The sequence below is a fragment of the Oncorhynchus mykiss genome, chromosome 26 (assembly GCF_057628025.1).
Source record: "Oncorhynchus mykiss isolate SJ-2025 chromosome 26, ASM5762802v1, whole genome shotgun sequence".
NCBI classification, from domain to species: Eukaryota; Metazoa; Chordata; class Actinopteri; order Salmoniformes; family Salmonidae; genus Oncorhynchus; species Oncorhynchus mykiss.
Genome location: NC_143047.1, coordinates 27,183,009 through 27,204,032, shown reverse-complemented (window position 1 = coordinate 27,204,032; position 21,024 = coordinate 27,183,009). Strand labels below are relative to the sequence as shown.

Genomic DNA, 21,024 nt, shown 5'->3' with positions numbered 1-21,024 from the left:
GCCAAATGGCACATTGTGTTGTCTTATTTAGAGTTTTAAACACGGGAGAGTTTGACAGAAAATATTAATGTATTTTTATTTTTAAGTGGGTTGTCAGTTCTCTTGCTGTTATTGCTGATGGAAACTTGATACATCACAAAATCAAGATTATTTACAGGATGTAAACTTACTTATGAATAAATGTTGTCATAATATTATTTTGTCAAAATATGTATTTAAATAATTTTAATAACTAAGGACACAATATAATATGCAATATACACAGTTATGTTATCTTGGGGGTTTTGTATCGAATAGCTTAGTTATAGTTGTATAATACTCTAAACCTTTAGAAGTAACATAGGCCTACTTTTTATTCTAGCAAGTTAGCACATGGAAAATAAATGACTATGGCTTTGTGTAGCATGCTGGTCTCTGCATGAAATCCCTTTAATCAAGACTTTAATCCGCATCAAGGACGGCAGTGTCATGAATGAGGCCATCCTCTGCTTGTCCAGTATTCATCTTGATCATGATTATTGTGAAATGCTTGCGTATGAAATTAAAACACTGACTAATTGATTATATCGTGTTTAGAAGTAGGCCTACCATGGCGTGCATATCATGTAAAGCACAGAAACTCAACTGTAATGTAAACATTCTAGTAAAGCAATATTCATGCTTTCAGCTGGGTATTGTCTTGTCCCATGTCAGTTGATGATGTGTTATTTGCTCGTTTATCTCCTATTGAAAGCCTTCTTTATCCTCATGAGGCGCACAAGTGAATCTGGATAAATTCCGGATCTTAAAATAGTCCCGTGTTCTTCAACTGTTCGCATGTAAATTAGGCCGATACAACGTGGGCCTACTGGGTAGGTAAATGCCTCGAGGAGTGTAATGAGCGGTAGCCTATACCGGGAAGACGACAGACCGTTATCCGTTTTTTACAGATTGAAAACCCCCATAAATGTATCCGTGAAACAATTTGTCTAGTTTCTTTACATTAATTAAATAATGTCGAGCTGTTTAGAGCTTCTATAATTCTGTTTTAGCCTCCAGCCCACTAATGCATCTGACCTAGTTCAAAGTGTGATCCAACTAGTTGTAATTCTTTGGGCATCGTGTTTAGAAACCGACAGAACTGTGTGTGAATACTACATGTTGAATGCGGTGTTACACAAAAGCCCTCTATTACAGAGAGCGCGCGGGGGGGGGGGGGGGGGGGGGTATTCGCAAGAGACTGATCTATGGGATCCACCAACAACACAGGTCTCGGGGTGCGGTGGAAATGCCCATTTTGCTTATGCTATTCAATTATGCGGTCAAACGCTCTGTGTTTTCTGAGCAATGATCAATTATCGTATGTCAGTGATAATAGTGAATGATGGGCCCACGCATCTCCCACTCTTATATGCTGCTTATCGATTGCGCATGACAGAGAGAGTGAGCGCGCACTGAGTATGTGTGCGCAAAATACAGCGTCAGTCACTTTACATGCATTGCAAAAATATTCTCCCAAACTCAAAATAATAAATACTTTTTTCTTGAGTGAAACAACCAACATACTATTTTTTTATTGACTAAATCTTAATGTATATGCTATGTCTTACTCTAGTAGTACCCGCTTTATGAATATGATATAATTGTTAATAACTTTGTCATATTTTCATTATAAGCGAGAGATGTCCCCCCATACATTTGTTTCCAGTGCTGCCAATTAATTGCCCCTCTCAATGTGGGTGGGAGTGAGTTTCGGACTGCTTTTATTTAACCCCTACCCCCATCCCTCGCTTTCATTCCTCCACTTATTTCAATTCAGACCCCCAAAATTCTTGCTGTTTGTGTCATTCATCCCGTGATTGTTAACACAGTATAGTCCGACCGTCTGAGGTGAATCTCATTTAAAATGTCTCTCGCTCGGCTGGGCTGCAAATCACCCTGTATACAATCTCACACCAACACTCACATCAATTAACTGCCCATTGATTTTTCAGCCCGGGACATTACAATTTTGCAGACCTATTTTCTTGTCCCTCTTAGTTTAACCGCCGATATAATTTTCAGCAAAGTTTCTTTCCCATGGGTATCAATACGAGTAGGCCTATTATTACCGTGTATGACATACAGGTATGTAACTGTATTCCAGTTTCCTTATCATCTCTGTATGAATAGGCTTTATTTTTGTTGGGTTATTTTATTTGATTCCTTCTACCTTTTGAGATATTGAGGGATTGTAAACATACAACTTTATTCTATAGACTATACTGAAAATGGCACTTCCAATATGACAATAATTTTATAAAAATTTGAAAAATATGTATTACTTATTGATATTCTGTATTGACCTATCAGTGTCCACCAAACAAAAGTAGCTATCACCAATATTTTTCCCCTGTCCCTTCCTCGGCCATTAATAAGTAAATAGGACTCGTCCTAAAAGATAGCTGAAACAAGAGAGGACTAGATCCATCTAGCCTCCAGCAGCTCTTTAAATATTCAGTGAAAAATAATGGCATCCAAGACATCACCTATAGTAACATTATTATCTTCATTTCTCAAAATCAGCCCGACTGATAGCTTCGTTTATCTTTTCCACACAATAAATCTACTAGACACAGAGCAGCTCCTATGGGAACTCCTGCTCTCTTCAAACATTCCCAAGGATGACTCCAGGAGTCATCACGAATAGTGTATAATTTTAGAACTATGATTCTTATAATTTGTATATTATGATTTGTATTATTATTATTAGTAGTATTATAAAATTACTAACGTACATACAGTAGGTTATAAAATGGACTTAGCTATTGGCTTCACATATTCAAAAAAAAATTGTTACAATTCAATTATATTTTTCAACACTTATTATGTGACCTATATTGTATTATAATGCTTTATCAATAAAGATCTTGTCTGGCCCTATTCTCCTCCCGGTTGTATATGCCAGTAGTTCTCTATGTTGAAAAAGTACACATTTATCGTTGTGTTTGGAGCAAAGATCAACGTCTATTCAGTGTAACCTCTATAGTTTTAAATGTATACTATTCTACTATTATTATTCTATTTAAATCCACTTCTTGAATAGCAACGGATTTGTCTTGCATTACAACTGCGCAATAAGGTTCTCATTTTTGTTACAGAACTGATGAAATTATAAACTTGACGTACAGCAAAATAAACATACATATGCTACCCGTGACATGCTGGGCAACTGTAGGCTACAATTTGGACAAGACGCTGATTGTAGCGAGTTTCCCTAAACAAGCCAATCAATTTATGAAATTAAAGCAACTCCATGTTTCAATGACGCGCAAGTTCGTGAAATGTATGCATGAGGTGTTGAAGTAGCCTATGTATAGTAAACATATATAAACAACACAAACATGTCCATGCCTTCGAAACAGAATCATACACTCTTTACTGTCCCCTCTACTGGCCAGTCAGTCGTTCACGCTCACACACACACTTGCTCGCGAACCATGCGTATGAGAATTAGCGAGAGAGAGAGGGGAGAGAGAGATTGCACCTCCGTCGGTTTATGATAGAATAGCCCAGTGACCAATCACGTCATAGGTGGGCTGGGCTCAACATTTCTCACAGTCCTACATGGGCCCTTAAAGTTTGTTTGTTCGCGGAATGCGATGTGTGATGAAAACGTGTTACTAACACCGTTCGCGATAATCAAATGAATCTGATTTGGATATTCGATACATATCTTGGAGTTCCGAGACACCTACGGTGCCGTTACGCACGAGCCTCTTATAGTCGATAAACGTTTTCCTCGCTGCCTTGAGGCACCACCAACCAACGTTTAGGTATTGGTGTTTCAACATACAAGATCTGAATTACAACGACCTCAATGCAAATCTGAAAGGAGGATATGCACAGCAACAGCGACCAGAGTTGTGGAAAGTATTTGTATGTGAGATCACGGAGGTTTCACGGTGAGCGTCTCGTCAGTTCAAATTGACCTAACTCTGCTGGGTTTGATCGCTGCTTGGTCAGTAGGACAGATACGGTTCCGCGCATGGACTGAAGACTCTGACATTCCACTAGTAGCCAAAATAAGCTTTACGTAGCTACCAGCTGGTTGCTAAGAAGGGTTAAACTGTATCTAAAGGGAGTTGGAAAACCCAGCCTTTTCTTCCACACGGATCAACTCATTGGGTGGGAGCTGAGAGAGAGACAAGAGTCCCCAGCAAATCAGGACCTAATTGATTAAAGAGACTTAATTTGAATAGGGGGCTGGCGAGGTGCCAATCGCCTTTCAAAGAACCCTCTTATGATTAATCGCAAAGCATTATTGATAATCATAACAGGACAAATGCGCTGTGGATGGACTCGATTTTTGTAATTTTCAGCAGATTTTTTAGTAATTTTTTATTATTTCTTGGCTGATGTGTGAGCCAGCATGTCGCGGAGGAAACAAGCAAAGCCGCAACATTTCCAATCGGACCCTCATCTGGCCTTTTCCAAGCACAATGGTAAGTTCGGGCAATGGATCGCTCTTATCCAAGCTACTATCTTTTAATAGCTGGTTTTCAGATGTTTTTGTCTTTTTATGATCGTTTCTTTTTGGATAGGAACTCTCCCCCCTTTCTTTTCTAAGTTAGACAAAAAAAAATTGAATTCATGCAATTTACAGTCTCAAAATCAGCTTATCATACATAACAAGACACATTTGTTATATATATATATATATATATATATAGACTATCTACTTTATGATCGAACTATGGCCGGTGCCTTTTCTATATCGCTCTAAGACACAGTCAAAGTACTTTTATACTTGAAAATATAATATTATTGCGTTTTGTTGTTCATATTACTTTAGAATTCAACTTTATGTTACAAAATATAACCGTGTAAAAGTGCATGCGTTATAGTTTTGTTATTAGGCTGCTTAGCCTACCTTTACCTCGACATAGGCTTCTATGTAGCCTACACTTTTAGTATTCACTTTTTAGAACACTTTGTGTGGTAGGCTACAAAGATTGATTTTTTAATCAACATTTTTGTCTTACACACCTTGAAGCAAGTTTCCTCTATTGCTGCTGCAAGCAAAGTTGCTGCAGCGAAAGGCTCGTTTAAGTTTCTGCTTTTGTAGTCGACTTAGTTTCACTCCAATCGTTGCCCAACTGTACTCTATGCACGGACAAGTACTTGTGCGTCGAAATAACCAGTATTTTCTTAAATGTTTGCCCTCTATTTTGGGTTATGCCTATATATAAAATAAATAATAATTTGCTTACTCGCGTAAAGTTTCTACTGTTTCTGACTGTCCTGTACATAGGCTAGTCTACAAAGTCGGTATTTCTCTGCCAAGCTTTGGCTGGATTAAAATAAAATGATAAGAAATATAAACATTTGCTTGAATTATCGATTTTCAGTTTGTTGACATCTTGTGGTCGTAATGGTGGATGGTAAACATTCGTTTACAAATTAAATGGCTTTTAAACCCCAATCTCAATGTGATGCACCAGAACACTGAAACCAAAATTACCTTCTTTTTTAAAAATGTATTTTTAACTAGGCAAATCAGTTAAGAACAACTTCTTATTTACAAGGACGGCCTACGAACAGTGGGTTAGCTGCCTTGTCCAGGGGTAGAACGACATATTATTTTCCTTGTTAGCTCAGGATTCGATCTAGAAACCTTTCGGTTACTGGCCCAACCACTAGGCTACCTGTCGCCACCTTATAGTTATTATGTATATCCTTATTTAATTTTAATACATTATAATGGTTTTAAGCTTAGTCGCATGCACACTTTTTATTTACTTCCTACATTTCCCTTGTGTATTTGTTTAACCTTTATTTAACCTGGCAAGTCAGTTAAGAACAAATTCGTATTTTCAATGACAGCCTAGGAACAGTGGGTTAACTGCCTTGTTCAGGGGCAGAAAGACATATTTTTACCTTGTCAGCTCGGGAATTCGAGCTTGCAACCTTTCGGTTACTAGTCCAACGCTCAAACACTAGGCTACCTGCCGGTGTATATTCCTAAACAATAATTTTCAAAATATTAAAAAACTTAAATGTTAGAATAGATGGCATACTGCTTCCGATTCTCTCTCTTTCGCCCCCGCCCCCCCCCCCCTCTCTCTCGCTCTCTCTCTCACACACACACACACTGAGAGAAAACGAGAGAGAAAGAAATAGTGAGGGACAGAGGCCTGTTATTTTACGATAGAAGTTAACTTCTCCCTGAAACTTCTACCTATCATTTTCAAAAATATGTAAAAGGTTTATGTTAATTTACTTTAACAAAAGCTCAGCACCAAATTACCTCACGTCATGAAAATTAGCTAGTATAAAGGATATATCAAGTTGTGGTTGAGACCATCAAAAAGATGGCGACAGTGGTTGAATGAATTTTATTATGCAACTACCTTGGTTGCTTTAGGAACGCTTTGTCACCCTTGCGAGTTTCCACTACTCCGGAGTGACCAGCTGACCATCTATTTTAAGTCCACCCAACAGTCACGTTTCCTCTTATGATGATACATTTGATAAAATTATGTTTTCCAAAGAGACCTATAACAAGCTGGGATTTAATTTTCTATTGCTAAAGGTGTGCTTTAGACCTGCTGTGAAAACCAGGTTATGGAAGTATTTTCTATAGGCCTACAACACCCATAGCCATAACTTTCACCCTATGGTGTTTGTAAGGTATTTTGATGCGGCAAAGTTTAAGTTTCACTATCTTAAAAATAGCAAGCAATTTGTAGATTATTAAGGTTTGTAGGATATATTGCCTCAAACGTACAATTTACTGAAATAACTATTTTCAAAATGGTTGAATGGTCGTAGTGAAACGACAGTAGTTTCTATCTAACATTCTAGAATTGTAAATGTATTTTAAAAAGTCTCACATATATAGTAGATTTAAGTGTTGCGTTTTCTCTGTTCATTAGTTTAAATGGAAGTTAGATTAGGCTCTGTCTTTTTGCAGACTATATTGTCATTGCACTAGCTTTTTTCAAAGGAAATCATAAACTCTGATACAGATTACATTTGACTTGTTTGTAGTTACTGCTCTATAGTATCCCATATTCCTCTATTCTTACTATTAATATCTGTTTATTAGAAGTGTTTGCCATGACATAGCCTACAGAAAGGTAACTCTAGAGGCTCTTTAATTGTCCCTATATGGCTGTTAATTTCCATACATGTTGTCTATGTATTTTCCTTCTGAGGAGTTGTATGGAAATATATTTTCATCGAGACAGTCAATTTAGTTTGACTTATTTTTCTTATATAACTAATCTATATTTTTGGACTGACTTGACATTGTCCATGTTTTAAGCTCTTTCAGTGTGTGTACAACTATGTTGTTTGCAGTATCCTTTAAAAAACATGTTATGCTAGCTGGAAATAAAGGTCTGTTTCACCCAACTTAAACCTTGCTTAAGAAGCATTTACTTCTACCTAAGGTTGCATGATTTGGTTGGAACCAAGGATCAATGCAAAACATAGTCTATACCTAGAATCATACTTGTTTTTCATTGACTGCTGCATTTTCCCTAAAATGTAATAAAGTAGTGAATAGTAACTTTAGCCATTCTCTGTCAGCAGACTGGTGCCTACTGAGTTTCACAATAAATAACCCAAATGCATCATGCATTAAACAAGCTGAAAATGCAATACCTGTAATTATGGGTTAGGGACATGGAATACTTGCATTTCTGGTAATGGGTTGATAATTCTAGAATGTGTGCTCATGACTGAGAGATCTCCTGTTTGTGTGGAACTGGAAGGTCCTCATCAGTTTCTGTATGCAAAATAAAAAAAGAGGGAGGCATTCCTAATACATTCCTAATACATTTTAAGGAGATGCTGAGGGCATTTTGCCACTGGGTAGTTAGTGTATGAGGTTGAAAGTCAAGGCTGTCTGTCTCTCATCTTGTCCCTCCGAGAGAGAGAGAGAGAGAGAGAGTTCTCGGGTGGGATGTTCAGCTGTTTTAACCTTTGCCAGGGTCCCCCTGTGTTTCCCTGTGTGAAGTTGATGAGAGTTCAGGCTGCAGTGTGTTCTCCTGTACCTCGTCATTGACCCCGTTGATCAGAGCCACAGGGGCCTAGCAGGGACCCTGTCCTATATTTGTGATTGGGGGTCTTATCAGTGTGACCGCCATCCACTTCCACCCTGCAAGAGTAGCTCCCCCAGAGGGAGATCGGCAGGGCGGTCCCCAGCCCTTCTCACTGTTGTACCCGACAAACAACAGGGATTCAGTTACTTGTCATTTTGCCAATGTTTATAAAGTGGAAGGCTGAGATGTATCCCGGCTGAAGGACTTGCTTGCTTTTCTCCCTTCTCCTCCCCTTTAAGCTTTAATCATGTCACCAGGGCAGAGCTGCTAAGGCTGGGGCTTGTCCATCCGGGAAACGGCAGCTATAGTGGAACCCCATCTAGTGTTCACTGGGATGTTTCCAGTGAGGCCAGCAGTGTGAGGGCTGGAGAGGAGGTGGGTTAGCTCAGGCATGCATCAGGCATCAGACATCCTACTGAATTCACAAGTGTCAAGAGACTTGAAGCCAGCATCCCTACAAAGTAACGTAGGAACTCTCAAAAAGCTACTCTGTCATATTTTCTACTAATCCACATTTCTATATCCCTTATTATTTACTCTCTTCTGTCCTTTTTATACAGCTCTCTGTTTTGGCATGTGTCTCTTCTGCCTCACTGAAGGCCTGATCTCTGGTGACTCCTTGTAGCATGATGATTTTTATACAGAGTAACGCATCATTTTTATTCAGAGATCATCCTCAGCTATTTTTTAAACATTGACTAATTTATGCACTGTTGCTGTAGACATTTGGGTGTTGTGTGTATTGTGGCTGTTCTCATTTGTTGGCGTTATTTTCATAGTATTCGTTTTCTTTATTCATAAAGACATCAGATGAACAAAATATTAAATACCATCTCTTTTTAAGTGCATGTCTACTTATGTAAACAGACATGATTACATGTCAGTACATGATTATAGATTTAAGACTTTCAAATACTCCATGCTTCTGAGATGTTTAACCCTTTTTAATAGTCAAGGTGGTGGTATGGAAATAGCTTCTTGTGAAAGAGCACATTTGAGATGGAATAATTTGATTGTTTTAATTGGACCACTATTTGCATTACAATCACTGAGTATTTATGAAGGAAGGGGGTGGGGTGTGCTGGGTGTTGAGAGTAACACACTTTGAGATTTGGAAAGTGAATTTACCCCTTGGTTGGTCAAATCCTGGCCTGTTACAAGTACGTTATTATTAGGGACATATATATTGTGGTTTCAGTGAATGTTATGAGAAGTTGATAACAGAGTTACATTTGGGCATATGCTCTTTGTTTTATTTTTCTCTGTGGTTTTGGATATAGTTATTTTGGTCGCTAAACATGATCATTTTTAGATAGAATCCACAATGTGATACAATCCACAATGTCCAGTTTCCATTCACTTGACGAATGAGAGAATGTTACATTTAAAGATAGTTATTACTGACTGCCTAACTAAATAAGTTATCCACAGGTCTCTGAAGAAACTTGAGCTAGTCACTTGTTTTCATACAGATTGAATTAGACAGTTTAAACAAACGTTTGGATGTATGGAATCTTAAATCCTTTTTACATTTTTTATTAATGATATGTGGAAATAGTAGCTTGCGGCTTCAACATGTGTGTCATCACTACACTCCAGTGCACTTTAATCTAGTAAGAGAATAATAATTAACGCTATGAACTTGATGTTTACATTTTTGCTTTGATAGTGCACTTTTGTATGTTTGTAAAAGTTTGCTCCTGTAACCTCTAGGTAACTTTTTTAAGTTCTTGAAGGGCGGTACAAGCGCTTTTATTTTGTTGTTGACTTTGGATAGTTTTCTCACATTTTTGTTTAGCTACATTAGTGTTTCCTACAGCAGTGTATTCAGGACATTGTGTAAATTGATGTGTTTCCTCTCACATAAAATCCATTTCATTTGTTCACATGGTCAACCAATACCAAACAAAGCTACTCTTCCTTCCCACGAGGTAAATCAAACACATTTTTCATTACTGACGCTTTCAGGGGGGGCTGCATGGTTGATATTAAAAAGTTACCATTAATGTTCGAGCGAGTCTTCTCCGTTTGCATGGTTAGAGTGGTGTGAGTCTGGGTTTTACTGTCATGGCAACTTTGCGTTATCTGATGTCCCAGAGCAGAGAAACATTGAGGGAGATAATCCCTGAATTAAACAGGATCTGCTTTGAGTTGGCCAAGATGAGCAGGCCAGGCCAGGCCAGGCCGACAAGCCCGCCGCTCCCATGCTGTGTGAACAATGGGAAGCCATCCTGTCTCAGTGGGGCAGGGCCGCACTCATCTCTCTCTCTCTCTCTTTCTCTCTCTCTCTCTCTCTCTCTCTCTCTCTCTCTCTGTCTCTCTCTCTCTGTCTCTGTCTCTGGGTTTCATTTTCAAATGAACCCTCCTCCCTTTCCACCCGTGATGAAAATGTAGATCGCCGGGGCCCACAATGAAAGGGATTCATAGAGAATTGCAATTTGTAAATCAACTTGTATGTTAAACAGTGAGATTTTGGTTTGACAAAAAGAAGATAGAATGAGGAAAGTCTGGAGCACAGCAGTGGCACAGGGGTGTTGACTCGCCTTTTGTTCTTTTCACACTGACCCCTGTGTTTGTTGAATGGAAATTGCATAACCAAGACCAGTTTCTTTGCACATTTAAAAGACAATTATTCATTTAGCGTATTCTTATTGGTTGGTATTGAATTGCCTGTTGCTTAAAACTGGTGTGGCCAGTTGCTTGGTTTTGGGCAGCAAGCTGTTCATTCTAATATATATGACAGCAGCTCCACTCATAGGTCTTGACTCATTTATTGACCCATTTGTAGTTATGTTTTGGTTGTATTTTTCCCTGGAAGGTGTGTATATATATATATATATATATATATATATATATATATATATGTGATATTTACAGATTTACATCAATACAAACAGTTTTTGATACGAAGTTTTATACTTTATGTTTTACTCTTCATTTTATATTAGGTACCATAATGTGTTTTATTTATTTTATGTTATGTAATTTATTAAATATACATAACATATTTATAAAAACATGTGTTATGTAAACATTACAGATATTTTGGTAAAAACAAAATGTATAATTCTTAGTGATATCAGTACAATAATGGCATATATAATTTTTCACTGTCTTTGTTGAGTGTCCGAGTGGCTAGAGAGAACAATCTGGAATCCAAAGGTTCTGTTTATTGTGGCTGTCAGATTCCGATTGCAGCCTGACGGGATACAAATTAGCTTAGTGACAGGGATAACCTGTCCAAGATGCCTGTAGTTGAGTTGAAAATGAGCAAAGTTGACAGCAAATTGAAAGTCTAATAAGTCCTTCAAATGGTTGATTTGCACTCAATGGACATGTAGACATTGAGGAGTATGAAATATTGGAAATCAATGCTTCTCTATGAAATGTCATTAAGCCCCAATGTCCTCACTTCATAGTTTTTTATATGTTGATGGATTGTCTATAGAAAATTATTACTTAAAAGATGGTTGGCTTGATGAAACCAGATGTACATCTTCAAAGATCACTTTTAGGTAATATTTGAACAAGTATTATTGATTTCCATTCTTTTCTTATCCTGTTTCTCAGAGCCACCACATTAAAAGGGGTCTTTTTCACTATTTTTTTGGTTTATTGTTGCTTTTTTGATGGTTGTTTTTTGTGAACATATCAAGCAGATAAGTGTCAAACTGATTAATTTAAGATTAACAACAAAGGAATTTGAATAGATAAAGCTGCCTCTTCAGCTGAAAAACATTTCTAATCACTAATCCTCTGTTTCCCCCTCCTGTGTTTTTCAGGGGACACAGAAGAGCCCTGCTCGGAGGAAGACCCCCCCTGCAAGGAGTCAGATGCCCATGTCTGTAGCAGATGTTGTGCTGAGTTCTTTGAACTATCAGATCTTGAACAACACCAGAAGAATTGCACTAAGAATCAATTAGTTCTGATAGTGAATGAGAATCCTGCCTCTCCTTCCGGAACCTTTTCGCCTGGCTCCCCTCCACATAATCCTGATGAGCAGATGAATGACACGGTTAATAACACTGATCAAGCGCAGTGCAGTGACCTTTTGGAGCATAACGCTCTTGACAAAGAAGAATCCATGGACGTCGACGTTTCCGAAATCAACGCTCATCCTGGTCACGACAATGATGGAGGCAGCAGCCACATGGAGGGAGGCAGTAACATCAACATGAACACGGGCGAGGGAAATGGCCACAGTTCCAGCAGGAAGAGCTCTGGACCAGCACCGGGCACCTCGATCGTCTCTGCCCCCCAGCTACCTCCGCTCGGCAACCTGACTGACCTGGGGAGCATCTCTATGATCAACAGCAACGTCATCATCGAAAACCTGCAGAGCACCAAAGTGGCTGTGGCCCAGTTCTCCCAGGAGATGCAGCGCTCCTCTGGGTCTGGGTCCGGGGGCCCGAGGGTGGCAGTGCCGGCCCTGATGGAGCAACTCCTGGGCCTGCAGCAGCAACAGATCCACCAGCTGCAGCTCATTGAACAGATCCGTCACCAGATCCTGCTACTGGCCTCCCAGTCCCCTGAAATGCAGGTGCCCCCCAGCATCTCCACACCAGGAGGCTCGTTGGGGCCGTCAGCCAACCCACTGACCACGCTCAGCTCCCATCTCTCTCAGCAGCTGGCTGCAGCCGCAGGCTTAGCACAGAGCCTGGCCAGCCAGTCTGCCAGCATCAGCAGCCTGAAGCAGCTGGCTGAAAGGGTGCAGCTACCTCAGAGCAACAACCCCAGCAGCGGTGAATCATCTCAGAGCATCAGCTCACTGGGACCGTCCACAGTCAACAACTCCCAGTCGTCATCTGACAAGAGGCCAATACATGCGATCAGCAGCAACCTCCACTCTCAGCTCAGTAACCCATCACACACTAAGTCATCCATGCCAGCCTTTGGGATAGGTAGCCTGTTGAACCCTGTAACTAATCCACATCTACCTCAGCCCCCGTCTGGAAACCACCTATTTTCCAGCTCCCTGCCCAGTATTGGCACCACAGTGGAGGACCTCAACTCTCTGGCTGCGCTGGCCCAGAGGAAAGGCAAGCCACCAAACGTAACTTCATTTGAACCCAAGAGCAGCTCAGAGGAGGCGTTCTTCAAGCATAAGTGCAGATTTTGTGCCAAGGTGTTTGGGAGTGACAGTGCCTTGCAGATCCACCTGCGATCTCACACAGGTGAGAGGCCGTACAAGTGTAACATCTGTGGCAATCGCTTCTCCACCCGCGGTAACTTGAAGGTCCACTTCCAGCGTCATAAAGAGAAGTATCCACATGTTCAGATGAATCCATACCCTGTCCCCGAGCATTTAGACAATATTCCAACGAGCACCGGCATTCCATATGGTATGTCAATGCCTCCAGAGAAGCCTGTGACCAGCTGGCTGGACAGCAAACCTGTTCTCTCCACTCTGACCTCGTCAGTGGGCATGCTGCTCCCACCAACCATGCCCAGCCTGCCACCATTCATTAAAAAAGAAGATCATTCGGTAGCCATAACCAGCCCCTCCTTTTCCACAAAGACTGACTCCGGTTGTGACGCTGCTGAGCCATCAATGAAAAGCAACGACGGGTTGTCTGAAGAAGCTGCGGCCCTGCCTACGTCAAACGGGAAAACTGAAGAGGGCAGTCACTCGTCGAGCTTCATGCCGAGTGTGAACTCTGAGTCTGAGCGGAACACAGAATACACAACCTCCAACAGCCCGCCTATGATGACCAACCCTCTCATGCCCCTCATGTCTGAGCATTTCAAGGCTAAGTTCCCGTTCGGGGGCCTCTTGGACCCGCTCCAGGGGTCGGAGACCTCCAAGCTGCAGCAGCTGGTGGAGAACATCGACAGGAAGTTGACGGACCCCAATGAGTGTGTCATCTGCCACCGTGTGCTCAGCTGTCAGAGCGCTCTGAAAATGCACTACCGTACTCACACTGGAGAGAGGCCCTTCAAGTGTAAAGTGTGTGGCAGAGCCTTCACCACCAAAGGGAACCTGAAGACCCACTACACCGTCCACCGGGCCATGCCTCCACTCAGGGTCCATCACTCCTGCCCCATCTGCCAGAAGAAGTTCACCAACGCAGTGGTCCTGCAGCAGCACATCCGAATGCACATGGGAGGGCAGATCCCAAACACCCCACTGCCAGACAGCTACCCTGAGTCCATGGGCTCTGACACAGGCTCCTTTGATGAGAGGAACTTCGATGAGAACTTCGATGACCTGGACAACTTCTCTGATGATGATATGGAGGGGATGGAAGGAGTAGAAGGGATGGAAGATGGCCCTGACAGCAGCGTCCCAGACACCCCTAAGTCAGCCGATGCCTCCCAAGACAGCCTGTGCAATTCCCCCTCTCACCCCGAGATGGTCGTCCAGGACGGGCAAGAGAAAAACCATCATGCCCATCACAACGCCTACCACAATACCCACCATGATATTGATTATAGAATCCACCACAACAACCTCCATAACAATCAACATCACAGCCACCATGACAACCACCATAACAATCATTTTAACAACCACCATGACAATCAGCATAACAGCCACCATAACCCCCACCAGAGGCTGGTAGAAGAGCTGCAGGCCAGCAGAATGAAGGCCATGGGGAACAGAGGTTCAATGGAAGGGGACTGCCTCACTAACGACTCCTCATCCCTGGGTGGGGACATCGAGAGCCCGAGTGCCGGGAGTCCAGCAGTGTCAGAATCTACCTCTTCCATGCAGCCCCCATCCCCTACCAATGGGCTCCCCCAACATCAACGTAAATCCCCCAACTTGGAGGAAAGACAGGAGAGGCAGGAGAGACAGGAGAGGCACCAGAGGGCTATGTCCCTGGATCACATCAGTGCCAGCCTCATGCAGCATCACCCTTCTAGCATCGGGGCCCTGGACCTGACATCCTGCAACCCGTCTAAAGACCCACTGGGCATGCTCTTCCCATTCCGTGAGCGCGGCACGTTCAAGAACACAGCCTGTGACATCTGTGGGAAGACGTTTGCATGTCAGAGTGCCTTGGACATCCACTACCGAAGCCATACCAAAGAAAGGCCATTCATTTGCACGGCCTGTAACCGGGGCTTCTCGACCAAGGGCAACCTGAAGCAGCACATGCTCACCCACCAGATGAGGGACTTGCCCTCGCAGCTCTTCGAACCCTCTAACACCAGCCTCTCCTCCAGTCCGACCCCCTCCCTCCTCTCTGTGAACTCCCTGTCCTCCATGATCAAATCAGAGGTCAACGGCTTCCTCCACGGCCTCCACCACCATCAGGACCACCACAGGGACCACCATATTGACCATCACAGGGAACACCACAGGGAACACCACAGGGACCACCAGGACCGGGATCACCATAAGGACATGGCAAGTAACATGCCCCACGGCCTGGTGACCACCTCGGCCTCTACATCCCCGGTGCTCTCAGCCTCTGCCCCTCTACGCCGGACACCCAAGCAGCACTACTGCAACACTTGTGGGAAGACCTTCTCCTCCTCTAGCGCTCTGCAGATACATGAGAGGACCCACACTGGGGAGAAGCCCTTCGCCTGTCACATCTGTGGTCGGGCTTTCACCACCAAAGGAAATCTCAAGGTAATTGTATGATTATAAACATTATGAATGCAATAGGTAAAATACACACATATTCAATATCTCAGGGCAATTGTATATTTAAAAACATTATGAATGGAATTGGAAAATGTTCACATATTTATTAATGAATATCTATAGGAGTATAAAAATCACCAGAATTTTGATCCACAACTTTGAGCAACAAATTGAAGTGTGTTATGTCAGTGCCATTCGGAGGCAGTAATGTTCTATAATTGATGAAAGAACCAGCTCAGCGGAAAGGTTGAATCACCCCATTAATATGATTATTGGGTAGAAACCTGAGAATGTGATCAGCAGAGCACAGCTGGGAATGGTTCAGTTAACAGCATTAACTACAGTTACTAGAGGCAACCAGAGGCAACCATCCTCAGTTTTCCAGAGTTTACCCCATGAAAATCCCAGTTTCCCTTTGACCATTTGGAAAAGGTGATAAACCTCAGAGATAAACAGGAACTGAAGGGCCAAATGTGATAACACCACTCAACTGTGTGAAATCAAGGTGGTGAAACATAGAAAGGTGTAATATTTAGGAAGCACTGTCAAATGTTGCAATTACCGGGTAATCAGCACCAGTTATAGTTTACACCCTTGATGATATAAAAAAAAACTATATCCTTATTATTTGTAGCAAGATTTCACATTTTGCTGATGCTATGATTTTGTAGTGTGTTTTTATTAAAATAATGTATAATTTCTAGCAAGTGATATTTTAAAGCATGTTATCACTCTAGACAACACAATCAGTTGTGTATCTGACACCTCCATGTTTCTACATTGATTTAACATGAATTATCTGTAACAGTCATCCTTTCAGGATCAAAAGAAGAAGAAAAAGACATTGTCCTCGTTGGGAAAGGGCATAGCAGGGGTAAACATCAGATGTAATACTGGCCAGGGCAATGAGAGTGGGCACTGCAATTTGAACCAAAGCACAAGGGTCTCCCTCATGAGACGTTTGAATGAAGGTTTCAGATTAAATGCAGTATTTCATCCTAGCCATAATAAAATGGTTACACCATGCCCACGTCCCCACGCCGTTCACAGCTCACTGCACCAATCCTCCTGTTGCACCCAGGGTGCTGAACTATTTTAATACTAACTTGCTGTTTATTATTTATTTTTTTTCCATTGCATCATCTGTTACTATGTGCCTTTGTCGTGGCCAAGTTTGAAATATTTCTGATTTGCGTCCTCTCTCTCTCTCTCTCTCTCTCCCTCCCTCTCTCTGTATCTCTGTTTCTCTTTCCAGGTTCATATGGGGACACACATGTGGAACAGCGCCCCTGCCAGACGCGGCCGCCGGCTCTCTGTAGACGGCTCCATGGCCTTCCTGGGCACCAACCCTGTCAAGTTCCCAGAGATCTTCCAGAAGGACATGGCATCTAGGTTGGGCAACGGAGACCCGGCTAGCTTCTGGAACCAGTACGCTGCAGCGTTTTCCAGCGGCTTGGCCATGAAGACCAACGAGATCTCTGTCATCCAGAACGGAGGCCTGCCATCTCTGTCGGGGAGCATGGGGAACGGGGGCAGCTCGCCCGTGGGCGGCCTCACAGGCAACCTGGAGAAGCTGCACAGTACAGAATCCAATGCCGCTCTGGCTGGCCTGGAGAAAATGGCCAACGCAGAGAACGGGACCCACTTCCGATTCACACGTTTCATGGAGGACAACAAAGAGATTGCCACAAACTAGAGAATATTTCCCTCTCATATGTACACACACACACACACACACACACACACACACACACACACATACACATACACATGCACACATACACATACGCACATACATACACACACATAGTGATTGAAAAGAGAAAGAGAACCAGGCAAAGACAAAGAATGACTTGGCTTTGGCTTGCCTTTGAAACTTTACCAACATGAGTGTGAAGAGAAGTTGCTTTTTTGTACAATGTACAACATGTTATAGTTTTAAGGAGCTTATTTATTAGTGATTATAACCTTGCTCGGAACCAAGTGGAAGCATTAACAGTTAGTTTTTTTCTGTTCTACAGCCAGAATGGGTATGAGCTGAAAGTGAGCTGTTGAAACTTTAGCATATCTTTACCTTGGCATTAAGTTATTTTTGTCTGTAGTATATAGCTTTAACACAACTGTTGATGTTCATGTGATGCATTAGATCTGTAATAAGTGAAACAGAATGGCTGTAAATAATGTACACTGATCTACTCTAGATGGTCTAACAGATGTGTATTAACGTTCCCCCTTGAAAAAAATCATTGAGACTTCAGGCAAGGGAGTATGATTACACTGTAGTCATTTCCTAATCAACCGCTGTTGATCTTTTATTTAAGGAAAAAGAAAGCATTCAAGCATTTCAAGTGTTTATTTAGAGTTACAGTAGGCATTTCAAGTGTTTATTTAGAGTTACAGTAGGCATTTCAAGTGTTTATTTAGAGGTACAGTAGGCCTAACCTGTTTTGTTCGTTAATTTTATTCTATCTATTGTCCTTTTTTTCTTTCTTCCATAGTTCCATTTTTTCTTCTTGATCTTTTTTGTTTTGTTGCTTTTTGGTGTAAAGTTTAACACAAAGCAGTTGTGTTGTTAGAGGAGATGATGAATTCGGAGAGGTCCACTTCCTGGTTTGAAGTGAGAAGAGAGCCAATCATGTGGGTGGGATTCTCCTATAGGTCATCTGCTGGATTTCCACATTGCTGCTATGTCCTCAGCATCCTCATTGGCATCAAGTGCAACATATGTGTTGACGTCTGTGTAAATAATGTGAGACGTGGGAACTAGAAATTCCATCACAACAAAATGTACATATAAAGCTCATAAGACAAAGTCCATCTTGGCTAGGGGACAAATGATAGTGTTTTTATAAATATAAATATATATTAGGTTTGACAACCTTCGGACTGTTACATGCACTTTCTTGGAAAGTTGGAAGATCTTTATGGGTCCAGTTTCTCTACACTTTAATACCTACTAACAACTAAGATACTGTCATTCTTTACTCTATTATTCAAATACATCCGTTTTCCAAAAGAAAACTATGAGTGTTTGTGTCTCTTCATTCTCTTTTGTTTCTTTCTGTTTTGTATGCTTTATGATTGGAGATAATGGGGGTTTGGAATAATTGGAGAGTTTTCACTTTTGAAATGTGGTCTTGTCATGTTATTTGAGGGATCAGATATTTTTTTTGTAGATTAAACTTTTAAATTTGAGTTTAAATATGCACTTATGAAATAATACTGTATCATGGATCTATAACACTGGTCAATTAATGTATCTCCCCTCTCATTTTCGACTGGCACTTGTTGTGAAGCAGTAATTAAAAAGTGAAGCAGTATTGTGAAGCAGTATTAAAAATGTAAAAGTGATTTGCATGATTGTGTCAAACAATCTGAGTTCGGATGTAGACGTAATCAATGAGGACACCTGGGTTGTGGTGATCGGTCATAAAACAAATATGCGATAGCAGAAAAAAATATGCGATAGTCACATTTCTTAGTTCATCAATCCTGCTGTTGTCAGTCAATTGAATCTTTAATTAAAGAATCGACCGGTCCCGAAAACCTCTGTCTTTCAAAGGCTTGATGTGATGGATTTAGAAGACTCGTCGTCACAGTCTAGGCCTAGGGTAGTAACACTCTCTGTTACTCATCATACATTTGAATCCATGTTTCACCGGAGTGAAATTTGAAACGAAGTGAATGGAAACAATTGGGGTGTCCGGGCTGTATGCCTATGCAGATTGCAGACCACGTTTCGTTCAAATGTAAAAAATAATGCATAATTATATTCTTAATGATGGCCAGAATAGGCCTTATAAATTACATCAAAGTGAACAACAATTTTTTTAAACTGTCGCCAAATTAGCCAAATTAGCCAATTTAGGCATACAATGTGTCATGACGCATACAATTTGAATATTCGGTGATAGAAAATATGAATTTTTGTTTTGAATTAGTGTGCTAAAACAGGCTGCATTGTTATTTTCTGTGTAACGCCCCACAAAACTAGAGCAGGGGACATATCGCCAGAAACACCACGTGGACAGTTGATGGAACGGTTGATGACATTGGAGGCATATTTTCCCCTTTTGCTTTTCAACAGCTGCATTTAATTTAACACATCATTGCACAACCTGCAATACAGGACCTGTTCATTTGACCTCCGCATCCTCTCTCCCTCGCCGCTCTCTCTCCACCTCCTCTTCGGGATTTTATAGCTGGCTAGATTCCCCAATATTTACAAGATCTCGACGCTAAATTATCCTTGCGGGACCGACGATGAGATCCCTGCCCCCCCGTGCCTGTTTTCCCTTCTGACGGTCACATCTGGTCCCCTGATAGAGAGTTGTTCGTACAGTGCATCAGCTTCCGGATTCTTTTATTACAGAGTCAGAATACCTGGCTCTGTCCTGATCTCGGTGCTCGGTGATTTGGTTAGTGATTTGTCTTAGAAAAGTAAACAAGGAAATGAGGTGTAGGATAACATCGGATTTGTTTTATCTTGTAAATGTGACATTTATTGATATAGCAGTTTATGATTATAGTTTGACTAATGATACCTGATCTGCCTATTTAATCAGTCGTAGATTTAGCTCCATACACTTTGATGTAGAATGGAAGTTTTTCAATATTTCGTTTGTAACCTTAAGTGGGCCTGTAAAACTATGCATGGAAAAAAAAATCTTTAGATTTATTAACACGAATTTCATAATACATGTTACACTATAACTATAGTTGGTTCAATATCCATCCAGAAGCACCATATTTAAAAAAGAAGAATAATGATTATAATTAACTATAATGAACTAATAATAATAATAGCAATAATAATAGTGGTAAAATTGCCACGACATAGAGAACAATTTGTTTGTTTAATTTGTTTATTTCAACCATATTAAATAATTCCTAATTCTTCATAAAACCAATAGATACAATTTTCAAATGCATGTAATAGTGGATGGATATTATGGTTTTTATTCGAAGAGCTGGAATTACTAAAATTCAATCGAACTTTGAACTGGTGGAGCTTCAAACATGAGTTATATGCCTATATACAATGTGTGGCTATAGTTCACTATATCACTGTTGTGCATGTAGGGGTAATGAAGTGTTGGATGTGATACAGTGTGCTTGTTTTCACTCAGCCTCAAGGTGGATAAACTACTCTGATTGCAGTAGGGTATATATAGTCTATGTCCTTGATGACAGTCCAAAGCTCTAAAATTCTGCAATGCACCAAGGAAAATGTGTTGAAAACAATGGTCTTTTTAATTTCAGGAATAATTCCTTTTAATGTATATATAATTTTAATTCAGCTATTTAAAGAAAGATCAAATCTTCAGAGAGGCTTGACAACCCAGATACTAGGGAGCA

At 41.0% G+C, this 21,024-nt stretch overlaps 1 protein-coding gene across 1 annotated transcript; it reads left to right on the top strand.

Annotated features, from left to right (window-relative positions):
- Positions 1-3,437: 3,437 nt before the first annotated feature.
- Positions 3,438-18,687, top strand: LOC110506737 (sal-like protein 1). The gene is made up of 3 exons (XM_021586570.3): positions 3,438-4,463; positions 11,852-15,651; positions 16,922-18,687. Exons 1-3 carry the CDS (start codon positions 4,391-4,393, stop codon positions 17,360-17,362), a joined length of 4,314 nt encoding a protein of 1,437 aa, XP_021442245.3. The 5' UTR covers positions 3,438-4,390; the 3' UTR covers positions 17,363-18,687.
- Positions 18,688-21,024: the final 2,337 nt, after the last annotated feature.